Here is a 26,890-nt window from a genome sequence, read left to right as displayed (position 1 = left end):
TGCCATTGCCAACATAGATGTGAACAGGTTAGCTAAAAGTTTAGCGTCACCAGCGACGGCCCCCACCGTTGCGGTCGGGTTACGTTTCGAAATCCCTCCAGGCCTGAAAGATTTTCTAGGGGAAACTGGTGTGTGTGTGTGTGTGTGTGTGTGTGTGTGTGTGTGTGTATAAAACAATAAAACACAAAAAAATGGTATAGGCAGATGTGCTTGGTTGGGGTGGCTTTTGGTGTTTTGCGGTAAAAGTGGCTCTCCTATTGACTTTGTCCTGCCAGTGCGGCTCTCATCAAAGAAATAGTGAGGATCACTGATCTAGATCATTAAAATGTTCAATGTAGTTTGAGAGCTAAACAGTTCTGAATGAATGTCCACATAAAGTTCACAATGAATAAGTGCATGGACTTCTGATTCTATAGAACCATTGTTACAAAGAGTACAGAAACGACTATCAGCTGATGGGGTATTTGTATATCTACCAGTTTCTATGGCTAAAGGAGCTACTCCACATCTAAATTTGGCTAAAGCGCTTCTGTACTGTCTAGATAGGATCTTTTGTACATATGGCTCGCTTTCAATAACATTGTTGAATTGACAATAGGTGCAACTTGTTGCCCTCTGGTCTATTAATCTGCTGGCCGGGCCCACTTTTGTTCCTCTGTCTCTGACAGTGCGGTGTCTAAATTCTTCAAATCATTTGTAGAATATATCAAATCTGTACGGGACGCATGTCATCTGAGGCTGTGCGCACTAGATGTTTAAGGTTACGCATGATAATGAGGGAGGAGGGAATGACATTCAGCAGCTTGTCCTTCATACTTTTAATGCACCAAAAAAAAAAAAAAAATTGTTAACAAGTCTCAAGTCTTTGAGAACAAGTCAAGTCTCATGTCTCTGTGTGTGTGACCTAAGTATAAGTCTCAAGTCCAAGTCCCTGGTTTGACATTCAGTCCTCATAGAGGCCTTTGGCACATTTCTGATGGAAATAGTGATATTATTATTATTTTTGTTGTTAGTATTTTATTTTTTCAATTTCAATTTTTACAAAATACAAACAAAACAAACGAACAAGCTCAGACACAGGAAAGGAAAGAAAAGAAAAAAAAAAACCCAAAAAACATATCGACAATAATGTGGTGACAGCGTCCATATAGGGTGCTTATGTGCTTGTAAGGAATGTTGTGTGTGGGGTCCCACTCACCTGGGCAAGTTACCCACCACCTCCAACCTCGTCCAGGTAGGCCAGAAACGGTCCCACTCACCTGGGCAAGTTACCCACCACCTCCAACCTCGTCCAGGTAGGCCAGAAACGGGTCCCAAATAGTTAGAAACGTATAAAGTGAGTTGTTTCTCAGGGATCTGAGCCTCTCCATCCTTATGACCGAGATCATGTCCGTCAACCACAGTTGGAAAGGAGGCGGAGAGGGGGACTTCCACTCTTTCAGGATAAGTTTTTTGGCAACAGTTGTCCCCAGTGTCAGAGACTGTTGCACAGCTGTGGGGAAGCCCAGAGAGTTCTCTGAGCAGCTGAAGATGGCGAGTTCTGCCTCCGGCTGAAGGGTTATTTTGTAGGCCTTTAGAGTACCAGTCAAATATTTTGGCCCAGAATCCCGTCAGTGAAGGGCAGAACCAGAAGGCATGAGACAAAGTGCCCTCTGACACCTGACACCTGTCACACAGTGGTGAGACAGAGGGGAAGAACTTGTGCAACTTATGCTTAGAATAGTGAAGGCGATGAACGACTTTAAATTGAATGAGCTGGTGTCTACTATTAACTGAGCATAGTTGTACCACAGACAAACTCTTTTCCCATATCATGTCAGATAGATCAATACAAAGTTCCCCCTGCCATGCTTCTTTCAAATAGTGATATTATTGAACATGATGTGTTTAAATGTGTCTGGGATGTGACTTGCATTCAGATTTGAGACAGTATCCGTTTCTGTGTAACCATATGGAATGTGGCTCATGTCTATAGTGTCAAGGTGTTTTAGAGGTCGTCTACATTGTGTCTTCAATGTGTGGGATGTGTGTTGAGGCTCTAGGGATGTCACAATACTAGAATTTCTACTTCGATACCGATACCCAGGTGAATATCGATACTCAATACCATTTTCGATACCACGGAGGAGGGGGGGGGGGGGGGGGAGGGATGACAACACATCATATAAAATAAACAAAGACAGATGGACAGACAGATGTACGCTTCTCCATAATCAAGGCCTGATAAAACTCATTAAAAATGTTGCACTTACACTGCAGATTACCCCTGCTCTAGTCATCATCCTATCAGAACACTTTGAGCTTGTTGAAGCAACAGATACCCACCAATGATAGGGGGGGGGGGGGGAATCAGTAGTATGTTTGATTTGTCATTAAGAGAAAGCACTGCTGGTAACCATACTGTTGCAAATGAGTATTGTATCCATTTCAAAATTTTAGTATTGATACGTATCGATATTATCGATACCTGCTGCAAATGAGTATTGCATCCGTTTAAAAATTTTAGTATTGATTTTATCGATACTATCGATACTTTTGACAACCCTATGAGGCTCTACTTTAAACAACATCTCTGCTATTTATTGTCATAGTCATTTGCACTGTTTATGTGTCGGTATAGAGACACTGTGGAACGCGTCATCATTCAGAAACCACACCCAACACGGGGGAGAACACAAAGGACCAACTATCATGCCAACTTCTAGCAAAACAAACCGTGGCTAACCGGGCGAACAAAGGAACTCTCATCAGATACAGATAGTTTTGCAGATATCTAGGAGGAACTGGCTAGTGTCAAAGAATGAGACGTTGTGTGCGTTTACTTCATTCATTTGAACTGCTAACAAGACGTGAGCTGATCACAATGTTTGTCTGCTGACTTTCTGCTTCTTGAAACTCCTCCCCCAATCCTGGCGTTCTCCTATGTCACTGTGTTACACACAAAGATCTTATATACGGAAGATGAACACTCCAACTTACTTCCTTGACAGCTAGATCCACATTTTTCTTCTCGCCAATTCTCAATGGCTTCCTTGTTTTGCTCAGGAGTACAAAACAACTTTAATAGGCGATTCTTTACATTTGTTGTGTGCGCAGCTCACCACACAACAGCTTTTAGCTCTGTTTAATTCAAGCAAAAGGACACTGGTGTGTGGAAGTGAATGGAGAGTTTTCCCCCGTGATGGGCGTGGCCTATTTCATGCAGTGTCTCTATGGGGGGGGCGGGCATCACACTGTTAATCCGGCCCTGTTCATCAGGGGAAAAGTGAATGGGCTTTTAGAATGGGGATTTCACTTATATGGATAAAACAAGGTCTGTGGTTATCAAAAGTGTATGGGAACATCAATTTGGGTTCAGCAGGATGATCTTCACAAACTTGAATAACTTTGATGACTTTTGGAAAATAAATGTTTTTTTTTAGAAAACACATCAGACAGTTAGGCTCGTAGTTTCCTGTAGGGCTGCACGATATATCGTTTACACATGGCGATGTGCACATGTGCAATAGTCACATCGCAGGGCGTGTGATGTCACAAGCAAATGAACTCGTCATGTTGCTTGATAAACTCTCACTTTAGGGGAGGAGCCTACTGAGTGAAATGCAGTCTCTCTCAAAGGAGAGAGACGCCCCACTACTGTACTCACTCATTTAGTGCTTAGCTTCAACACAACAAAATGCACAGAGACCTAAATTGAATTATTTGTGCTTATGTTGCGTTGCTGACAGTAGCCCGTCTGTAAACGATGTGATTGTGGAGGCGGACGTGTCCACAGGTTGCAGCACACTAGCTTACAGCAGGCTGGCTGCTGTAACTCAACATGTCTGTGAACTGGAGATATTTACTCTTGAAACACCAAAAAGCAAGACCGCAACTTATGACACGAAGGCTAAAGTGATTATTACTGAGAAGTTGTCCGTGTATCACCGCAGCTCTCTCTCCCCCTCAGGCTCTGATGATGCATCATTCAGATGACAGCAGTTACAGTAGAGTTAATCATACATAGTGACTCATTTACACAAAACATTTCAGTCCAAATAAAAAGACAAGAGACATATCTGGGAATTAAATGTATATTTATTACTTTTCACAAATGAATTCTTTGTCACCAGTGATGCTGCATGTGAATCCTCGTCTCTCTGTACTGCGATGCGGAGTGCACCACTTGGTAGTTTCTGGAGGGGGTTTCCGGGGGGTCAGACCAAGTGTGTAAAGTGGCAGGGGTGTTTCATTGTTGATTTATTGAAACGTTAGAAGAACAAAAGAAGTTGAAAGCAGTGATTATAATCAATGAAATCTAATGTTTTTCTGCAAATAGCATCATTGGGAGGTAGATTCTGGCACTCAATATTAGGGGTGGGCAATATATCAATTGTATATCAATATTGTGATATGAGACTATATGGTCTTAGATGTTGGATATGGTAATATGGTGATACAGCATACATGTTGTCTTTCCCTGGCTTTAAAAGCTGCATTACACACTATGTGAAATGTAGGCTAGTGACATTTTAAAGTAGAATGTCATAACTCACTCACTTTTTCATGTATGTACACTAAGTCATGGAAATCCATTGGTCAAAATGTGTATGAATGAACCCTGATAGATGGCGCTCTGACGCCTACCAGTAGGCCACAGCCCAGTGGTTGAGAAACATTAAAATACCTAATTTCCCCTCCAAAATCAGATGGACTCCTCTACAAATTCACCCCAATCATTCTAGACGTATTATTTTCTTTAAAATTGAGCTATTCTGGTAATCTGGTGAAAATCTCTATTTTTTCATATCGCAATATATATCGCAGGCGCGGGAAATATCGCAATGCCAGTTTTTTCCAATATCGTGCAGCCCTAGTTTCCTGACACACGCTCAATACAAATGAAACAGCAACTGCCATGCACAGGTTGAGGTTATGATGTCAGAGTTTTCAAAAAGCTCCAGCTGTCCACACCAATACAGCAAAACAGAGCAGAAGACCAAAACAGAATTTGGGGAATTTTTGTGTTTTATCCAATTTTCCCAGAGTCAGAAACAAATAAACACCTTCAGACAGACACACCTGTTTTATGCTATTTGCTATTTGCTGTAGTCTGAAATATGTCAAACAGCAATATGATATCAGGCCATATTGGCTCAATTGTTGTGTGTCTATGGGATCAAATAATATCATCATGATCTCATAGACATCCAGGAACTGAGCGAGGGGGGTGGGGGGGCACCTTTTCTCAAGCTTTGTCTGGGGGGAGGCCCACAGTGGAACATGTCTTCCATGTGAGGAGATATATCAGAAGTCAGTTGGGCTGTATTGGTGTGGACAGGTGGAGCAGAGCTTTTTGAAGACGCTGACATCATCACTTCAACTTGCTCATGGAAATGTCTGTTTAGTTTATATTGAGCAGGTGACAGGAAGCTTATTATTGTCATCAGTAGCCTGGTAGCTTTCACTATGTGTTGTGTGGGCTTTTCTACATTAAAACACACAGGCACTGAATAGCTGGTTGGCTCCAACTCACTTTCAGAAACTTCTCGTCACTTCAGAAATCAAAAGCATTTCTTCAGCAAACTCAGAAAATGTGATGAATATTGTTCTAAATGAAGATCAGAAAGAAAGAAAACAAAAAACTCAATTGTGCCATAAAAAGTGTTGTTGAAAAAGTGGTATTGAACCACAGCTTCAGCTTCCTGACATTTAGTGAGAGACACGCCCACATCAGCTCGTCGCCCGACGGGGTGAGTGTGGAATCTGGACGCTGGCTTTGATAGTAAATGATGCTGTTTGAAATGCTCTTCATGTTGTCATGTGGATGGAGGTGTGGAGGCCATGTTTCTTTATGAATGGAGGAGAATCTATCTGTGTCCATGTGGACGTAGCAGAACTCTACACTCAAACTGTTATCAGTGACTCATCTCTTCTCTTCACCTCCTCTTTTCCCTCCATCTCTTCCCCCTCTTTCCCTCTTCTCTCTCCCTCTTCTCTCCCTCTTCTCTCTCTCTCCTCTCTCTCTCTCCCTCTCTTCTCTCTCCCTCTTCTCTCTCTCTTTTCTCACTCTCCTCTCTCCCTCTTCTCTCTCCCTCTCCTCTCTCTCCCTCTTCTCTCTCTCTTTTCTCTCTCTCCTCTCTCTCCTCTCTCTCTCCTCTCTCTCCCTCTCCTCTCTCCCTCTTCTCTCTCTCCCTCTTCTCTCTCTCCCTCTCCTCTCTCTCTCTCTCCTCTCTCTCTCTCCTCTCTCTCGCTCTCCTCTCTCTCCCTCTCCCCTCTCTCCCTCTTCCCTCTCCTCTCTCTCCCTCTCCTCTCCTCTCTCTCCCTCTTCTCTCTCTCCCTCTCCTCTCTCTCCCTCTCCTCTCTCTCTCTCCCTCTCCTCTCTCCCTCTTCTCTCTCTCTTTTCTCTCTCTCCTCTCTCTCCTCTCTCTCCCTCTCCTCTCTCTCCCTCTCCTCTCTCTCCCTCTTCCCTCTCCTCTCTCTCCCTCTCCTCTCCTCTCTCCCCCTCTTCTCTCTCTCCCTCTCCTCTCTCTCCCTCTTCTCTCTCTCTTTTCTCTCTCTCCTCTCTCTCCTCTCTCTCCCTCTTATCTCTCTCCCTCTCCTCTCTCTCCCGCTTCCCTCTCCTCTCTCTCTCTCTCCCTCTTATCTCTCTCCCTCTCCTCTCTCTCTCTCTCCTCTCCTCTCTCTCCCTCTTATCTCTCTCTCCTCTCCTCTCTCTCCCTCTTCCCTCTCCTCTTCTCTCTCTTCCTCGTTTTTTCCAAACGTCGCCCGACGGGGTGAGTGTGGAATCTGGACGCTGCCTTTGATAGTAAATGATGGTGTTTGAAATGCTCTTCATGTTGTCAACCTCTCTCCCTCTTCTCTCTCTCCCTCTTCTCTCTCTCCCTCTTCTCTCTCCTCTCTCTCCCTCTTCTCTCTCTCCCTCTTCTCTCTCTCCCTCTTCTCTCTCCTCTCTCTCCCTCTCTCTCTCCCTCTTCTCTCTCTCCCTCTCCTCTCTCTCTCTCTCCTCTCTCTCCCTCTTCTCTCTCTCCCTCTTCTCTCTCTCCCTCTTCTCTCTCCTCTCTCTCCCTCTTCTCTCTCCTCTCTCTCCCTCTTCTCTCTCTCCCTCTTCTCTCTCCTTTCTCTCCCTCTCTCTCTCCCTCTTCTCTCTCTCCCTCTCCTCTCTCTCTCTCTCCTCTCTCTCCCTCTCCTCTCTCTCTCTCTCCTCTCTCTCCCTCTCCTCTCTCTCCCTCTTCTCTCTCTCCCTCTTCTCTCTAAAGCTGTGTTCACACCGAGATATTTATTTTTCGCTCTGTCGCTTGATTCAACTCTTTGGAATCGCTCTGTCGCTCTGTTTAAATCGCTCATCAACAGGCACATGAATTGAACGGACATGTGGGGGCTATAACGTTACGCAATGTCATGCTGTTTGTCCACTACGAGCCACCGTCATTGTTTACAAGCTAAAGCCTATCAGCGTGCTCCTAACGCGAGCTCCATACCGGTAGTACAGACTTCACTTCATGTCAGCCTGTCAATGTGGTTTGTTGCCACACAATAAACCAGCGGTTTGTTCCAAGCCAGTGTGATCCTTGACTCGCTCTCACACGGCAGCCAATCAGCGTTGAACAGCGAGCGACTGATGCCAGCGGAATTTCGCTCGAGTTGAGATATTTCATCTCGGGCGACGAGCGTATTTTCCCCCCTATCGCTCTGTCTCTTTGTATGTAAACTCGATGCCAGCGAAAAACTTTAATAGGTCGGTGTGAACGCAGCTTTACTCTCTTCTCTCTCTCTCTCATCTCTCTCTCCCCTCTCGCTCCCTCTTCTCTCTCCTCCCCTCTTCTCTCTACCTCTTCTCACTCTCCCTCTCCTCTCTCCCTCTTCTCTCTCTCCTCCTCTCTCCTCTCTCCTCCTCTCTCTCTCTCTCCCTCTCCTCTCTCCTCTCTCTCCTCTCTCTTCCTCTTCCCAAAGCAAAATCTACTCACCTTCTCTTCCCATTTTAAAAGTCATGTCTGTCCTCAGTGTGTGTGTGTGTGTGTGTGCTCTATTGTGCGCGCACACACACACACACACACACACACACACACACACACACACACACACACACACACACACACACACACACACACACACAGAGTGAACAATGTCAACACATTTATTACAAAACAGGTTTGTAAACAGATAAAACCGTGTTTATTTAACATGTAACTCTAGGAAACGGTTCTAGAAAACATCAAAATGTTCAGCTTGGAACGATGAGATGAATCAAATACCAAATATAACAAAGATCAAAAGAAAGATATTTGAACCTGTACAGAGTGAAGCATCATGTCAGCAGCTGTGTTTGGTCACAGTGTGTTTCTCTCTCACTCCTCCTCTATCTAACACAGAGACACTGAGCCATCAGACCTCACACCAAACCCAGGGTACAGAGGTTCAGTGAAGGTGCAGTTGAACGTGTGGAGATGAATCAGTTTGTCAGAGGAAACGTTGTAGAAGGACAGAGAGCCAGCAGGCCAGTCAAGATACACTGCGACTCTGTTAGAGCGAGAGGAGGAGGAGGGAGGAGGTATGTCTGTGCGTCTGTTATTGTGCCGGGCACTGTAACTGTGATCAGAGCAGTACAGACACCAGGACTTTTTATTCCCTCCAAGCTCACAGTCATAACCCTCTCCTCTCCTGCTGATTCCTCTGTAAGTCACTCCTATACGAACCCCTCCTTCCCTCTTCACCTCCCAATAACAGCGAGCAGTCAGACCATCTCTACACAGCAGCTGAGAGTCAGAGTCAAATCTCTCTGGGTGATCAGGATATGGCTGCTCCTCCCACCCCCTCGTCACCTTTCTGTTGTCTTCAGACAGGCGGAGGCGTCTGTGTGCTGTGTTTGGGTCCAGTGTGAGTTGACAGGCATCTGATGAGAGAACAAGACTCAATACAACAGCAGCTTCTCATCTAACACACCTGTTGTGTTGATTATTATTCTATTAATAACTTCACTCTTTATGATTCAACTGTTTCATTTTTGTGGCTCATTTTATTTTATATTCATTTATTGATTTAAATCAAAATAAAAGCGAAACCAACCTCAAAAAGGTAACAAATGCGTTGGCGTCTGCGTAGTGCAGTGGTAGAATCCCTGCCTACCAACCTGGGGGTTGCAGGTTCGAGCCCCCGTGTAACTTTACAGGCACATTTGGCCGTGTCTGCGGGTGGGAAGCCAGATTAAGGGCAGTTTTATATCTATTCTTTTTTTATTGAGGGAGACAGAAGAGGAGCTGTGTGTGTGTGTGTGTGTGTGTGTGTGTGAGTGTGTCTGTCTGTCTGTGTGTGTGTCTGCTCTGTATGTGTGCGCGTGTGTGCATGTCTGTGTGTGTGTATGTGCGCATGCGCGTGCGAGTGCGTGTGTGTGTCTGTGTGTGTGTCTGCTCTGTATGTGTGCGCGTGTGTGCATGTCTGTGTGTGTGTATCTGCGCATGCGCGTGCATGTGTGTGTGTGTGCGTGTGAGTAGTTAGTTAGGATACTGACCCCACCCCCCTTTTGGAGAAAACGCAAAAATCGAGGGGGCGGAGTTTAGGGCACCTACGTCATCAAAGGGGCGTGGCTTCTTTTTGGGTAAAACTCATTTTTTCACTAGTTCCTCAAAGGGCACCTCTGTATTTCGCCCTGTGCTTAAAGCCATTTTGAGCAAAAATGCTTTATTTCAGTAGTTCTCCAAAGGGCACTTCTCCATTTCCTCCATATCAGTTAGACCATCTTGTGGGTGTTGCAATGTTGTGCGCATCACACAGACAGCCTGACAGCGTGTATAAAGCCACCGTGTCAGCCAGAGCAAAGACAGCGCAGCCATTGGCAGATCACCGCTGCATCAGCCACTGACAGATCACCGGTCCAACATCGCGTTCAACGGTAAGGATGGATTTTTGGTTTTAATATTGTTTTAATTAGACTATCCATCTAATACATATATATATATATATATATATATATATATATATATATATATATATATATATATATATATATATATATATATATATATATATATTATAATTAAGATCCTTTGTCTCGTTTTGTGCATTGTTATATTAACAAATACATCAATAAAACAGCTTTTTACAGCTATAATCCAGAAACCAGGCTAGAGGACAACAGTCTAGCGGACCCTAGGACCGACAGGAACACAGATGAATATGGTATATATATATATATATATATTTTGATATTCTGCAACAACACTATCATCAACACCATCATATCTATCTGTGTTCTATAATATTTGTATCATGCATTTGTGCAGACGGTGATCATCAGACCAGAATCAATCTAAATCGAGGATCTGTGCTAGATGATATAACCAATAGGCCTACAGGGTGAGTGTGTTTGGGTGTTTACATATTTATCATATAGTTTGTTTAGAAAAAAATGAACATAGGTAAACATACTTTCAGTTTTTGAAATGCTGTTTTTTTATCCCCTCAGGACGTTTTCTCACACAGGGGAATTGTTATTTCATCACAAACCTCTTCAAAGCCTCTCGCCATTGCACTCAACGAAGACAGACACCCACCACTATAGAGGAAAACCACGCGACTTCCATAGATGCAACCCTGATGCCCCCAAACAACACCCATCTGATAAGGATCCAACAGCTGATGACTACGGACTGGATCCAAATGATTTTGCAGATTTAATCGACCAGATGTAAGGACATAATTCAGATATAACAACCATCAATATATATAGCCTATATATATATATATAGGCTATATGTATTTTTGAGATAGACTTATATCCATCGCTATTTTTCTCTTGTTTTTCCAGCCTGGAGACACCCCCCAACAGCTCAGCGCTGAATCCCGAGGCAGACTTGTATCAGCCTTCACCACCAGCATCACCTGAACCATCGCTGAATGCGACCATCCAGCCCAGCGACCAAACACTGCTAACCTGGATTGCAGAGTACGAGGATCAGGTAGAAGAAGAAGATTCAGACACGCCCACGCCCTTCTCCATCAACAGACCACTGCCAATCTGCGAGAGCGCGATACCCCCACCCTCGCCTCATCATCAACCTCGCGTGAAGACCCACCAGCTTTTAGGTACATGTGATTTACATAAACAAATTGTGTATAGACGTTTTAAAAATGGTTATAGGATAGTACAGCGCTCTCAAAGGAGATTTGAACGTACATTGAGAGCACTCAGACGCACACACACACGGTGGATGGCATCGGCTGATGCCAATTTGAACACAATTTTGATACATCAGAATATACAATGTTCCATGCTTGAAAAATTGAGGAATGTGTAATTTTTTTTGTAAAAGTACAGTAAGGTAGAACAATGACACTATCACCATCACCATCATTTTAAAAAAGTCCATGTATACAGAGATCAATTAAACAGCCAATATGGCTAAGCGTAGGCGACATGCAGATGAAGATAATCCAACACCTCCCTCTAAATTGACTAGATATTTCAACTCTGATAAAGCGCCACCCCTTAGAATAGACTGGAGTGAGCAAGGCGTCGCTTATGCTTTAGAAAATGGCCTACCTACGGGGGTGGATAATAATAACGACATTAGCGCCTGGGCTAACGCACAGACGCGGATAATCAAACGCTACATAGCTGATTTACCACCCCGGAGAAGCTGCATTGTACAGCAGACCGGTGGAGCTTTGCCTACCCCAACACAACAACATCAACACGCGGAACCCCAAAATGACGCAGCTGCTGCGTCATCAGAGTCAGTCGACCCCCGGGGGACACCCCTACAAATAGATGCGTTATCAGACTGCGACGACACGTCATCAAATGCCGACACGCTACCCCCACCCGCGTCATCAACGTCAATCGTTACGCTTACGCCCCCACAACAAATAGCAGCGTCATCAGACCGTGACGATACGTCATCAAATGCCGACACACTACCCACACCCGCGACAGTCGTTACACCCCCACAACAAATAGCAGCGTCATCAGACCGTGACGATACGTCATCAAATGCCAACACACTACCCCCACCCGCGACAGTCGCTACATCCCCACAACAAATAGACGTGTCACCAGACCGCGACGACGACGACGGTATCACTACACCGTCTGTAGGCTCTATGATTCAACCCCCAGCTGCCATCTCTCCCAGTGATTATACCGTTAGACACATAGATGCATTCAACGCTAGGATATACCGTCAAAATATAGACCTACGTGATATTAACACTGATAATCTCGAATTGGTGCCTGGCATGGTCAGACAGAGATTAACAGGGTTAATTGATCTAGTTAGCAGCGAGGTCCCTATGGGCAGCATTATGGATGTAACGCTATCAGGTGATAGCCTAGCTGCCGATGTGCATACTATCGCCACAGTCGGAGACAATGCTGGTCCGGAATTTCTGGAACAAATCACAGACGCAATTCAAAGCAATGATGAGACAATGATCTCTGGAGATCTATCACTTGCTATCTCAGTTGCACTGAATCAGCATGGGGGTGGTAGGCTTAGGCTGATGGATATACAATATAAAGATATTATTGAGCGAAAGATTAAGTGGCTCTATGACCCCCATAATGGCCCTGGAAATAATCTATGTTTTGGCATGGCTATAGCCAGACATTTTAACCCTGATTTAAACAACGCTAGTCTATTGGAGAGAGCTCGATAAATATTCACTGAGCTGGGTTTTAACCATATGCATAAAGTATCATTTGCCGATATCGGAACTTTTGAACGGCATTTTGACAGCAAGATAATCATCTTCCACCACAAAGAGGCTTCTAAACGAAGACACCCGTTTATGACCACCGATGTCCCCCACCCAAAAACAATTTGGCTTTACCTATATGCCGAGCATTATTATCTCATCCTCAACCATAAAGCATTCTTGGGGGGTGGTTATGTCTGCGACTACTGCTACCAGACGTATCAGGAGCCTTATGCACATGTATGTAGACACATCTGTAATGTCTGTTACGGACCTCCTCACATAGAATCAACCCAGGCGGGCACCGGTGTTAAATGTGATGTTTGCAGACGTATATGCCGAACTCAGACCTGCTATGATGCACACAAGAGACGAGACAAGCATAGCATCTCCCCCTGCGAGAAAATGAGATATTGCCCACAATGTAAAATGATCCACATTCACAGACCCAATACGGCCCACATATGCAGCTCAACAAGATGCTATCATTGTGGCGTGCCACTAGGGGCGCAAGAGTCTGACCATACCTGCTTCATACAACCTACTCCGCTAGAGGAGCACCATGAAAACTATATATTTTATGACATCGAGACAAGAATAAATGGGGAAGGTATGCATGAAGCAAGTTTTGTATCATCTATGACTCTTGAATCAGACAAGGCTACAAATTTCACTGGTGCCGGTGGTAAAGACTGTATCGATGATTTTTTAAAGTACTACACCCAACCTCGCTATGCGGAGCACACGTTTATAGCGCATAATGGTAGTGGTTTTGATGGATATTTAATATTAAAACACATGGTGTCTCAAGGACTAACTCCCTCAGTCATTATTAAGGGGTCCAGACTGACCGCCATATTCTCCAAATACAAAAAACAGAGATTCACCGACTCTGCTAGTTTTCTGCCCATGCGTTTAGCTGACACACCCAATGCCTTAGGGTTTGCTGAATTAAAAGGCTATTTCCCATACAAATTTAACACAATAGAAAATGAAAACTATATTGGGATCATCCCCTCAAAAGAGATGTTTGGGTATGGTGCAATGCGCGAATCAGATAAACAGAAGTTCTTAACCTGGTATAATGGTCGTAAGTACAAGTTGTATAACTTTGCTAAGCAACAGGCAAAGTATTGTGAGCAAGATGTTCGCGTCTTACGTCAGGCCTGTATTCTTTATAGGGAAGCGTTCATCAAATGCACCAACGTCGACCCCTTCCGCTATGTCACGCTCCCCGGGGCATGTATGGCTGTTTTTAAAACAGCATTCCTAAAACCCGACACCGTCGCGCTCACCTATAACGGCTGTTATACAGGTCAGAACCGAACATACAGTGCTGCATCTATGCAGTGGCTGTCTTTTCTGGCTCATAGCCAGAATATCAACATTACACATGCTCTCAACCATGGCGAGCATAGAGTCGGGTCGTATTATCTAGATGGGTTCTGTCCCGAGACTAATACTGCATATGAATTTGCCGGCTGTTTCTTCCACGGGTGTGATCGCTGCTACATTTCAAATGACACACATCCCTACAAAAAAGCAACGTTTGGGAAGCTGTACCAGGCTTTCAACAACAAAATTGATACGTTAGAATCTATCCATGGTATGAACGTAATCGTTTTATGGGAGTGCGACTGGACCCGTATGAAACACACGGATGCTTCCGTGGTGGCTTTCATGCAGTCTTACACAGAGACCGAGCGTTTGAAGTTTGAACCCACGCCACGCCTTATATGGGGGGCGAACAAACGCCTTAAAATTACACCATAAGGTTGAAAACGGCGAAGCGATACATTATGTGGACTTTTGTTCTCTATATCCATATGTACAGAGCACAAAAGAGTACCCTCTTGGACATCCTAAAGTTATTACGAGGGATTTTGATGATATCTCGACCTATTTCGGACTCATCAAGTGCGTAATAGCACCCCCTAGGGGTTTGCTCCATCCCATCCTCCCTTTCAGAGCACACGGGAAACTGATGTTCCCTCTTTGTCGCACATGCGCAGATGGGCTCTCTAAAGATGAGTGCAACCACACAGAGACCGAGAGAGCCCTCAGCGGCGTATGGGTTTCGTTTGAGTTACACAAAGCGATCGAGAAAGGTTATCGTATTATTTCAATATCTGAAGTCTGGCATTTTGAACATCGCACAAAGGAATTATTCCAAGGTTACGTAAAGGCTTTTCTCAAACGTAAACAGGAAGCGAGTGGATACCCAGCCGACGTCACTACGGACGCCGAGAAAGACGCGTACATTGTCGACTACCAAAAAGTCGAAGGTGTGGTTTTAGACAAAACAAAAATTGTGTACAATCCTGCATTACGTGCATCGTCCAAATTGCTTATGAATACACTTTGGGGACGATTTTCTCTACGAGATGAACACTGTACATGTGAAATAATTACCGACCAGGCTCGTTTTGTACAGCTAATGTTCAGTGATCAGTTCATTGTGAGTCAATTCCGCTTCCTCACCGATGATGTCGCTATTGTGCAATGGAAACATGCAACCGGTCAAGCCCCGAAGGCAAAGGATATTAATGTCTTTCTAGGAGCTATGACCACCGCATATGCACGTTTGCAACTGTATGGAATAATGGATAAACTTGGTCCCCGTGTGTTATATAATGATACCGATTCAATAATTTTCACAGCGCGGGAGGGGGAGTGGACCCCGGAACTCGGCAAGCATTTAGGACAATTGACAAGCGAGCTTGAACCTGCTGAGCACATTACACACTTTGTATCAACGGGTCCAAAATCGTATGCATTTATCACCAACACAGGCCGTTCCTCTGTGAAATGCAAGGGTGTCACACTAAATACTAGTGTAAATAAAAATGCTGTCACATATGATTCCCTTTTACGCCTGGTGGAGGCGTATGTGTTGGATGCTGAAGTTAATGTTATTAGAACAACCTCTGATCGAATCAGGCGGCATAAATTAACGTTACAGCTAAGCAATCAGTCATTAGTTAAACGCCTTCAGGTCGTCTATGATAAACGCCGCGTTCTGAGCGACTTCTCTACGCTGCCATATGGATATTAATAATGTTATCAACATGCAGGGGGGCTTTGATGCACGTTTGGTGCACCCGTTTACCATGATTATTTCTGGCCCGTCTGGTTGTGGAAAAACTTTTTTTGTTAAATCCATTATTCAAAACGCACCCCAACTGATTACACAACCGTTAGATAATATCGTCTTTTTATATGGCTGCTGGCAAAAAGTATATGATGATTTATTACTGATTAGACCAATTACGTTTATTGAGGGGATTCCGGCCTCCTTAGCAGATGACAGTATTTTTCCCCCCGATAAGAGCAACTTATTAATTATTGATGATCAGATGTCTTCTGCAGTTAATAATTCAGAGGTTCAAAATGTATTTACTAAATACTGCCATCACAGAAATTTAAGCTGCATCTATCTGGTCCAGAATCTTTTCGCCCAAGGCAAAGCAAGCCGCACAATAAGTCTCAACACTAATTATCTTGTGTTATTTAAAAACCCTCGTGATAAACAACAAATAAGCATCATAGCACGTCAAATGTACTCCAAAAATTCTAAACATTTCATGGAAGCTTTTCAAGATGCCACATCGAGTAATTATGGGTATATTCTCATAGATTATAAACCAACGACACCTGACCTGTTAAGACTCAGAACTGAGTTAACCCCCGAGCGACAGGTTGTCTATCTACCCAGAGGGGGAAGAAGCTAGGTTCTTTTAGAAATGTCTGCTCGTATACATAGGAATTTCGAACTTCTTCACCATCTTTATAAGGCGACCCCCAAAGGACGCAAGACCATTCTTGCTACAGCTAGCAATGATCTAATTAATGCACTATGTGAGCTTGCATTGAACCTATTAAGAGGGAATATTCCACTTTCTCCTAAGCTACACAAGAGATTAAAGAAAAGAAAAGCGTTACTTAGGTGGTTTGCCAACAAAAAAGTTACACTATTGAAAAAAAAGAAAAAGATTAACCAACGCGGTGGTTTTATATTCCCTTTACTAGCTGCGGCTATTCCTATTATTAGTGGTCTTTTTAATCGAGGCTGATCATGGAACACACCACCAAAATGTTTCTTGTACCACACAATCAAATCAAGGCTCTCCAGACACGCCCACCTGCTACTCCCAGCGCCCCCCCTGACATCAGAACAAAGGCTCAGTGTGATCTAGATCGTTTGATGGCAGAGGTCCTAGATGAACCCAGCGTTGATATACATAGCAAAGCGTTGAAATATTCAAACATTTTACACAGATATTTGACTCTGGCGAAACAGGCCGATAACGAAAAGAACACGCTAACACTATTGATGCCAAATTCTGAACCAGCTGAGACATTACCGCATGTGAATGATAACAATGCGACACCTGCTGACATAACGGATGTATTACAACACATACCAGCACACAGCAAAAACAAGGCCTCACACGTTCTGAACGCTATCTCCAATGCATCGGATAGGATCAGATGGACTGCTAACGGACAGCTAGTTATTGACAATCAGCCCCTCAGGGGAACACACATATTTGATTTAGTCAAGTTTATGACAGGCTCACAGCTGGTTAGAGAGTCGGCTCGCCCATTAGGATGGCGAGAGTTTCTTAAGACACTAGCAGAGATAAATGTCCCCTCCTCTACCGTTACAAATAGGAGTCTCCGTCGTCTGTTTGAACATAGCAAGACAATGCATGGTGCAGATGATGATAATGATAGTGTTATTGTTGATGGTGAAATGTTTAGCCCCGCCAGGACCTCCTGGAGAACCTATTAGAATTTTCTTTTATACTCTACATTATTATACATTATTTTACTCTATTATTTTCCATTATTAGGGGTCCAAGCACGAAGTGCGTGGATCCCTATTGTATCTGTTCCGTTTATTATTATTTTTCTTATTCTCCGCTAAAACAGTATGCACGGCAAAAACTGTAAGGGCTACAGTAGCCAGACTTTGCACATAGGTTGGAAATGTGCCCCACTACTCAGAGACAAAAAATTAGCCATATTGACCAGATGGTGGCGCTATAACAGACCATTTCACGTATTGGACCATAACTGCTGAACCGTGAGGCGTAGAATCAAAATTCCACATCTGCTGGATTCCCTGGATCAATACGCATCTATCCATATAGACCACGCCCATTTAAGTCTGCTAGATTTTCCGCCATCTTGGACTTTCTCAAAAAAAAAAAAAACGAACTCGTCCTAGGCCATCTGCCCGAATGAGCGCAAACTTTTTGTGTGTCATCTCTGGACTTCCCTGATTAAAAATCTTAGAAAGAATTTGGATACGTGAAACCGTCTTGAAATGATAAATGTTTAAACTTTTGTGTATTTACTTTTGTTCTTTTCCTGCCCTAAAAGTGTGTGGATCTCAGAAACCATACACCCCCCATCACCCAAACTTTCCACACAGGTTCACGACATCACCCACTACTCAGAGTAAAAAAATTACACCAATCCACCAGATGGTGGCGCTATAACAGCCAACCACCACTACTACTGCCGCTGCTGCTACTACTACTACTACTATTCTTAGTACTTCTGCTGCTACTATTGCTACCACTCCCACTACTATCAACACTACTACTACTACTATTACTACTACTGCTACTACTACTACTACTAGTACTGCTTGGAAACCGTCAGGTCACCGGATCTACACACACACACACACACACACACACACACACGCACACGCGCACACACACACACGTACACACACGCACACACATATACACCACACCTGCACCTAATTCTGGACTGATCACCACACACCTGCACTTAAGACGCTAATCAGCCTCTACACTCAGTGTGTGTCCGTTACTGCAGTAGAGGCTGTGTTGGTGTTTCAGTCTGGTGTTTATCCTCCCTTCAGATGCATTATTAAGTAAGTTGTAGTTTTGTTAGCCATTGTTGAATTGCCATTCCAAGCCATCCTGATCTTAAAGGTGAATTGCATATGTTTTTCTCTTTAGCCATGGTTAAAATATATTGTTTATTGTTTGTTTGATTGTTATATTGTTTTTTATTGCTAAACATACTACTTCCTATGACTATTTTGTCTGTTTGCACACGCACATGCACACGCGCACACACACACGCACACGCACACGCACGCGCACACTAAAATGGCCACCACTGGTGTACTTCATCTCCCAGAGTGCTTCACTCACTCACTTGTGGATTGTGCCATGTGGGTGGGGAGATGGGTGGAGCTATGGCTATAAAAGAAGTGCAAAACTTGCCCCAAACCCCAGTCTGCTGCTACAGAGGTGCTGTGAGCCAGTCCAACTCATGCTGACCTTAAAGGTGAATTGCATATGTTTTTTTCTTTAGCATGGTTAAAATATATTGTTTATTGTTGCTTTAATTGATTGTTACATTGTTTGTTTATTGCTAATTTGATGTCATTTGGATTGCTTGTTAACATTGTGTATTTGGGTAAATAATTCTGTTTGTGTTCTTATCCACAGACAACATGCTGATTGCCTCACTGTCACTTTTGATGTTGGGAAAATAAAATCACCCTGCACCTTGTCCTGCTGTGTGCCTGCCATCTTTCCTTGTGGTTTTATCTGGGTCCAGTGCTGAGGGGTCACATTGCCCTCACCTGTTCATAGGTGTGACACGCATTAACCGCTCATCCTGGCTGATATTTTACCACATGTTGAACAGAGTTGCTTTAACTTAAGAACACATAATTTGATAATTGTAAACCCAGTTCACCAATGTTTACACTGCAAAATGTATCACCAATGTATTTTACATGAAACAGAAGTTGGCGGGCTTGTAATCCTGTGTGACTGAGCCAATCAGAGTTGGGCTGTGGTCAGGCTCTGTACCAGGTGCACTGAATCACTGATGAATGGAGATGGTGCAAGACAGTTGGCAGTATAGAGGGAACGTTTTTTAACATCCAATTCAACTTATCTTTGAAACCTGCTGAATGAAACCTCCAAAAGCCAAATCTGTGAGTTTAAAGGGAGGTTTACACAATCTGAAATATATTTTCAATGTTATGTAAAGGGAGGTATGAAGGTAATTTGAAGTGACGGCAATGTGTTGTGATTTGAAATGTATTCCTATCTTGTGTTTTAATTAAAGCCAACTGAGATGTTAGTTTTGGCCTTAAAGGGACACTCCACCGAAAACGGAAACAATGCTTATTTATTTTGCACATCTCGCACATCCGAAAACAGTTTAGCAGGCATTCATTTAGTTTGACACTTATTGAGTTGATTTGTGAAAGGTATAGTTTGGTTTATTTGAAGTGGGGTACTATGCGGTACTTGCATGCAGTCGGTGTACTGGGTAAAGCACTCTGGACGCATCACACACAGAGATAGAACTGTACTCTAACCACAACAGAGCTGTCTGCTGAGTGAAGTTGACCATGAGAAAAAACAAATACATAGAATGCTTCCATACTGCTCACCTGGTGTAATCAAACTCTCCACAAGCCCTGAGATGCCAAGTTGACTTGAAAATGTCATTTACACCCTGATTCTAGCTTAAATGTTCACTGTAGCAAGGTTGTACCTTAGTTGGTGTAATTCAGCCGCTAGCTCCAGTGCACATTGCCACACACACACACACACACACACACACACACACACACACACACACACTACTATTACTACTGCTACTACTGCTTGAACCCGGTCAGGTCACCAAATCTCAACCAAACTTTGTGCACTTGTGCACATACCAACTCTGATTAAATGTGCAATTCAGTGTCTATATTATCTGACATACACCCCCCAAGTCACCGGAAGCTTGGACCCCGCATCGCCGCTTGCGGCTATATTTTTCTATTATTATTAGTATTATTATGCTTTATTAGGGGTCCAAGCACGAAGTGCGTGGATCCCTATTGTATCTGTTCCGTTTATTATTAGGGGTCCAAGCACGAAGTGCGTGGATCCCTATTGTATCTGTTCCGTTTATTATTATTTTTCATATTCTCCGCTAAAACAGTATGCACGGCAAAAACCGTAAGGGCTACAGTAGCCAGACTTTGCACATAGGTTGGAAATGTGCCCCACTACTCAGAGACAAAAAATTAGCCATATTGACCAGATGGTGGCGCTATAACAGACCATTTCACGTATTGGACCATAACTGCTGAACCGTGAGGCGTAGAATCAAAATTCCACATCTGCTGGATTCCCTGGATCAATACGCATCTATCCATATAGACCACGCCCATTTAAGTCTGCTAGATTTTCCGCCATCTTGGACTTTCTCAAAAAAAAAAAAAAACGAACTCGTCCTAGGCCATCTGCCCGAATGAGCGCAAACTTTTTGTGTGTCATCTCTGGACTTCCCTGATTAAAAATCTTAGAAAGAATTTGGATACGTGAAACCGTCTTGAAATGATAAATGTTTAAACTTTTGTGTATTTACTTTTGTTCTTTTCCTGCCCTAAAAGTGTGTGGATCTCACAAACCATACACCCCCCATCACCCAAACTTTCCACACAGGTTCACGACATCACCCACTACTCAGAGTAAAAAAATTACACCAATCCACCAGATGGTGGCGCTATAACAGCCAACCACCACTACTACTGCCGCTGCTGCTACTACTACTACTACTATTCTTAGTACTTCTGCTGCTACTATTGCTACCACTCCCACTACTACCAACACTACTACTACTACTATTACTACTACTGCTACTACTACTACTACTAGTACTGCTTGGAAACCGTCAGGTCACCGGATCTACACACACACACACACACACACACACGCGCACACACACACACACGCGCACACACACACACACGTACACACACGCACACACATATACACCACACCTGCACCTAATTCTGGACTGATCACCACACACCTGCACTTAAGACGCTAATCAGCCTCTACACTCAGTGTGTGTCCGTTACTGCAGTAGAGGCTGTGTTGGTGTTTCAGTTGGTGTTTATCCTCCCTTCAGATGCATTATTAAGTAAGTTGTAGTTTTGTTAGCCATTGTTGAATTGCCATTCCAAGCCATCCTGATCTTAAAGGTGAATTGCATATGTTTTTCTCTTTAGCCATGGTTAAAATATATTGTTTATTGTTTGTTTGATTGTTATATTGTTTTTTATTGCTAAACATACTACTTCCTATGACTATTTTGTCTGTTTGCACACGCACACGCACACGCGCACACACACACGCACACGCACACGCACGCGCACACTAAAATGGCCACCACTGGTGTACTTCATCTCCCAGAGTGCTTCACTCACTCACTTGTGGATTGTGCCATGTGGGTGGGGAGATGGGTGGAGCTATGGCTATAAAAGAAGTGCAAAACTTGCCCCAAACCCCAGTCTGCTGCTACAGAGGTGCTGTGAGCCAGTCCAACTCATGCTGACCTTAAAGGTGAATTGCATATGTTTTTTTCTTTAGCATGGTTAAAATATATTGTTTATTGTTGCTTTAATTGATTGTTACATTGTTTGTTTATTGCTAATTTGATGTCATTTGGATTGCTTGTTAACATTGTGTATTTGGGTAAATAATTCTGTTTGTGTTCTTATCCACAGACAACATGCTGATTGCCTCACTGTCACTTTTGATGTTGGGAAAATAAAATCACCCTGCACCTTGTCCTGCTGTGTGCCTGCCATCTTTCCTTGTGGTTTTATCTGGGTCCAGTGCTGAGGGGTCACATTGCCCTCACCTGTTCATAGGTGTGACACGCATTAACCGCTCATCCTGGCTGATATTTTACCACATGTTGAGCAGAGTTGCTTTAACTTAAGAACACATAATTTGATAATTGTAAACCCAGTTCACCAATGTTTACACTGCAAAATGTATCACCAATGTATTTTACATGAAACAGAAGTTGGCGGGCTTGTAATCCTGCAGTGTGACTGACATCAATCTGAGCCAATCAGAGTTGGGCTGTGGCCAGGCTCTGTACCAGGTGCACTGAATCACTGATGAATGGAGATGGTGCAAGACAGTTGGCAGTATAGAGGGAACGTTTTTTAACATCCAATTCAACTTATGTTTGAAACCTGCTGAATGAAACCTCCAAAAGCCAAATCCGTGAGTTTAAAGGGAGGTTTACACAATCTGAAATATATTTTCAATGTTATGTAAAGGGAGGTATGAAGGTAATTTGAAGTGACGGCAATGTGTTGTGATTTGAAATGTATTCCTATCTTGTGTTTTAATTAAAGCCAACTGAGATGTTAGTTTTGGCCTTAAAGGGACACTCCACCGAAACAATGCTTATTTATTTTGCACATCTCGCACATCCGAAAACAGTTTTGCAGGCATTCATTTAGTTTGACACTTATTGAGTTGATTTGTGAAAGGTATAGTTTGGTTTATTTGAAGTGTGGTACTATGCGGTACTTGTAATGTCTAAACTTTTAATGCCACCTGCTGTGACACCCCCCCCCCATTCCCACACACACACACACACGTGTGAGCCACCTAATTGACTCAGGGCTTGGAGACTCGGACTCAAATTCCCATAATCCATCACTCCCTGGGTGGCTATTCACATGCAACCCCCACCATTCTGAATGAAGGACGCCACTTCGAAAAAGTAAGTCTACTATCTTTTTTTGCACCCTATGCCACAGTAGTGACATTAGATAAAACATACAATATCATGCAAAAACAAAATGCCACCTACTGAACCTTGGCCTTGAATCTTTGAATTTGAATTACATACTCCAGATTTTCTAAAGTCAACCTATATGCAAATAGTGTCATGTCAATGTGAAGTTATGAAAGCTAAACATACTACTTCCTATGACTAATTTGTCTGTTTATGCCATGCTCTTCCACAGATCAACATCACTTGCAAAGTAATCAAACTGGTAAAACCCACAACTGAAGCAACAACCTGAGCCGGCACCACCATGAATACAACAACCTTCCTCCTCATTGACGCAACTGGAACCATTGACCTAGCTGTGTGGGGGTACTGTAAACCTGACATTGACGACTGGTACCACCTGACCAACCTATCCATACATGCATACAAACCAATACATATCTGACAACCACCCCAACCACAACATCAACACCCACCACTGCACTTGAATCATACACAGAACCACCACCACCCACCACTCAAAGCATCTATGGTGAAGTCTCTTCTGCCACCGTCACAAACAAGTACTTCTGTTTTTGGCACCTATCACTACTGTAAACTTTGACTCACTCACATACAAATGTCACAAATGCAATCAACGCCATAAAACAGAAACCGCAAAACACATATCCAATTCTCTGTCCATCAATAACCAGGAAACATCATACACCATCCCACTTGCACTTATCACACCACTGCTTACAAAATCACCAACTCAAATGACTACAGACGAAATGGAAGAAGCTATCCTCATGCTCAATCACATCTGAGTTGACATAATAGACAAATCATAGCCCTGACTCAGACTTGACTCCAAGACTCGACAGTCCCTCCACACAGTCCAGAAACCCCGACTCAGCCCCACACAAGGACAAATGGATTGATATATTTATTTTTACTTTAAGTTTTTCATTTCATAAAAACTATTATTTGCAATAAAAACTTATTGTTTGAATCATATATCTGCCTCCTTTGCTGTCTTTTGTCCCAGTTTTTTATGCATTATATCCTAACTCCTTTAGTCAACCTTGAGCTTACACTTTTATTGCCAACTTGTAGATGTCCACTGTGCCCAAGCTTACCCTTTTAAAACATCTGAATAACAGACAAGTAACTTGTTAACTGATAACCTATTAAGCCACTAACAGTTTGACTTAAAGGGTGATTTACACAACCTGAATATTAATCTTGTTATACTGTACCTATACAGAGACACTATGAATGTACCATGTGGAGTATCTAGTAATAGTTAGGATTTTACATTAATTTCAAGACAAATGGTTCAAATTCTGGCCTTGTGCTTATGCAGACCAGATTTATGACTACCACCACTACTACAAAAGCATTGGCTTTTCATTGTGACAACCAATTACTTAGATCACCATTCAGGAACAGTTTGTTTAATCCTTTCCTCACTGAGCACATCTATAACCATGATCAGAAGTGTACAGTAGAAGCAGCACACTATCTTCATCCAATGGACTCGGAACACCACAAAAGCAACACCTCAGTAAGCTGTCCACTCATGGCTAACACATCTAAGCTTATCAGGAAGCTAGGATTTGAAATTATGACAGTTTGCCTAGAAAAAGTCCATTGCTTAATAAGCCTCTTTGACAGCCACCATTTGGCTTACCACCACCACTGCTACTTACTACATATTACTTGCAAACTTGGTACACTTGTGCACATATCAACTCTGACTAAATGTGCAGTTCAGTGTCTATATTATCTGACATATAACCCCCAAGTCACCAGAAGCTTGGACCCCGCATCGCCGCTTGCGGCTATATTTATTATTATTATTATTATTATTATTATTATTATTATCATTAACATCATATTTTATTATTAGGGGTCCAAGCACGAAGTGCGTGGATCCCTATTGTATCTGTTCCGTTTATTATTATTTTTATTATTCTCCGCTAAAACAGTATGCACGGCAAAAACTGTAAGGGCTACAGTAGCCAGACCTTGCACATAGGTTGGAAATGTGCCCCACTACTCAGAGACAAAAAAATAGCCATATTGGCCAGATGGTGGCGCTATAACAGACCCTTTTGCGTATTGACCCATAACTGCTGAACCGTGAGGCGTAGAATCAAAATTCCACATCTGCTGGATTCCCTGGATCAATACGCATCTATCCATATAGACCACGCCCATTTAAGTCTGCTAGATTTTCCGCCATCTTGGACTTTGTCAATAACCTATTTTTGCTATCTCCTCCCAGGCCATTTGCCTGAATGAGCGCAAACTTTTTCTGTGGCATCTCTGGACTTACCTGACCAAAACTCTTACACAGAATTTGGATACGTGAAACCGTCTTGAAATGATAAATGTTTAAACTTTTGTGTATTTACTTTTGTTCTTTTCCTGCCCTAAAAGTGTGTGGATCTCAGAAACCATACACCCCCCATCACCCAAACTTTCCACACAGGTTCACGACATCACCCACTACTCAGAGTAAAAAAATTACACCAATCCACCAGATGGTGGCGCTATAACAGCCAACCACCACTACTACTGCCGCTGCTGCTACTACTACTACTACTATTCTTAGTACTTCTGCTGCTACTATTGCTACCACTCCCACTACTACCAACACTACTACTACTACTATTACTACTACTGCTACTACTACTACTACTAGTACTGCTTGGAAACCGTCAGGTCACCGGATCTACACACACACACACACACACACACACACACACGCACACGCGCACACACACACACACGCGCGCACACACACACACACGTACACACACGCACACCACACCTGCACCTAATTCTGGACTGATCACCACACACCTGCACTTAAGACGCTAATCAGCCTCTACACTCAGTGTGTGTCCGTTACTGCAGTAGAGGCTGTGTTGGTGTTTCAGTTGGTGTTTATCCTCCCTTCAGATGCATTATTAAGTAAGTTGTAGTTTTGTTAGCCATTGTTGAATTGCCATTCCAAGCCATCCTGATCTTAAAGGTGAATTGCATATGTTTTTCTCTTTAGCCATGGTTAAAATATATTGTTTATTGTTTGTTTGATTGTTATTGTTTTTTATTGCTAAACATACTACTTCCTATGACTATTTTGTCTGTTTGCACACGCACACGCACACGCGCACACACACACGCACACGCACACGCACACTAAAATGGCCACCACTGGTGTACTTCATCTCCCAGAGTGCTTCACTCACTCACTTGTGGATTGTGCCATGTGGGTGGGGAGATGGGTGGAGCTATGGCTATAAAAGAAGTGCAAAACTTGCCCCAAACCCCAGTCTGCTGCTACAGAGGTGCTGTGAGCCAGTCCAACTCATGCTGACCTTAAAGGTGAATTGCATATGTTTTTTTCTTTAGCATGGTTAAAATATATTGTTTATTGTTGCTTTAATTGATTGTTACATTGTTTGTTTATTGCTAATTTGATGTCATTTGGATTGCTTGTTAACATTGTGTATTTGGGTAAATAATTCTGTTTGTGTTCTTATCCACAGACAACATGCTGATTGCCTCACTGTCACTTTTGATGTTGGGAAAATAAAATCACCCTGCACCTTGT

General features: G+C 43.1%; 2 protein-coding genes across 2 annotated transcripts in view; one reads left to right on the top strand and one right to left on the bottom strand.

The window, feature by feature from the left end:
* The window catches only part of LOC310789558 (NLR family CARD domain-containing protein 3-like), a 708,349-nt gene that overhangs the window by 189,582 nt on the left and 491,877 nt on the right, over nucleotides 1-26,890 (top strand). The gene's annotated exons all lie outside the window — the stretch shown is intronic.
* LOC310789525 (nephrocystin-1-like) overlaps nucleotides 1-26,890 on the bottom strand; it is a gene marked incomplete at both ends in the record, with an annotated part of 149,457 nt that overhangs the window by 63,111 nt on the left and 59,456 nt on the right. Inside the window, one exon of the mRNA XM_083651161.1 lies at nucleotides 8,720-8,872. Coding sequence (XP_083507287.1) covers nucleotides 8,720-8,872 — 153 coding nt within the window. The remainder of the gene's footprint in view (nucleotides 1-8,719; nucleotides 8,873-26,890) is intronic.

Source organism: Poromitra crassiceps (assembly GCF_964638095.1).
Source record: "Poromitra crassiceps genome assembly, chromosome: 14".
Taxonomy (NCBI): domain Eukaryota; kingdom Metazoa; phylum Chordata; class Actinopteri; order Beryciformes; family Melamphaidae; genus Poromitra; species Poromitra crassiceps.
Note: the sequence above shows the minus strand (reverse complement) of the source record. Positions and strands in the feature narration are given on the sequence as shown.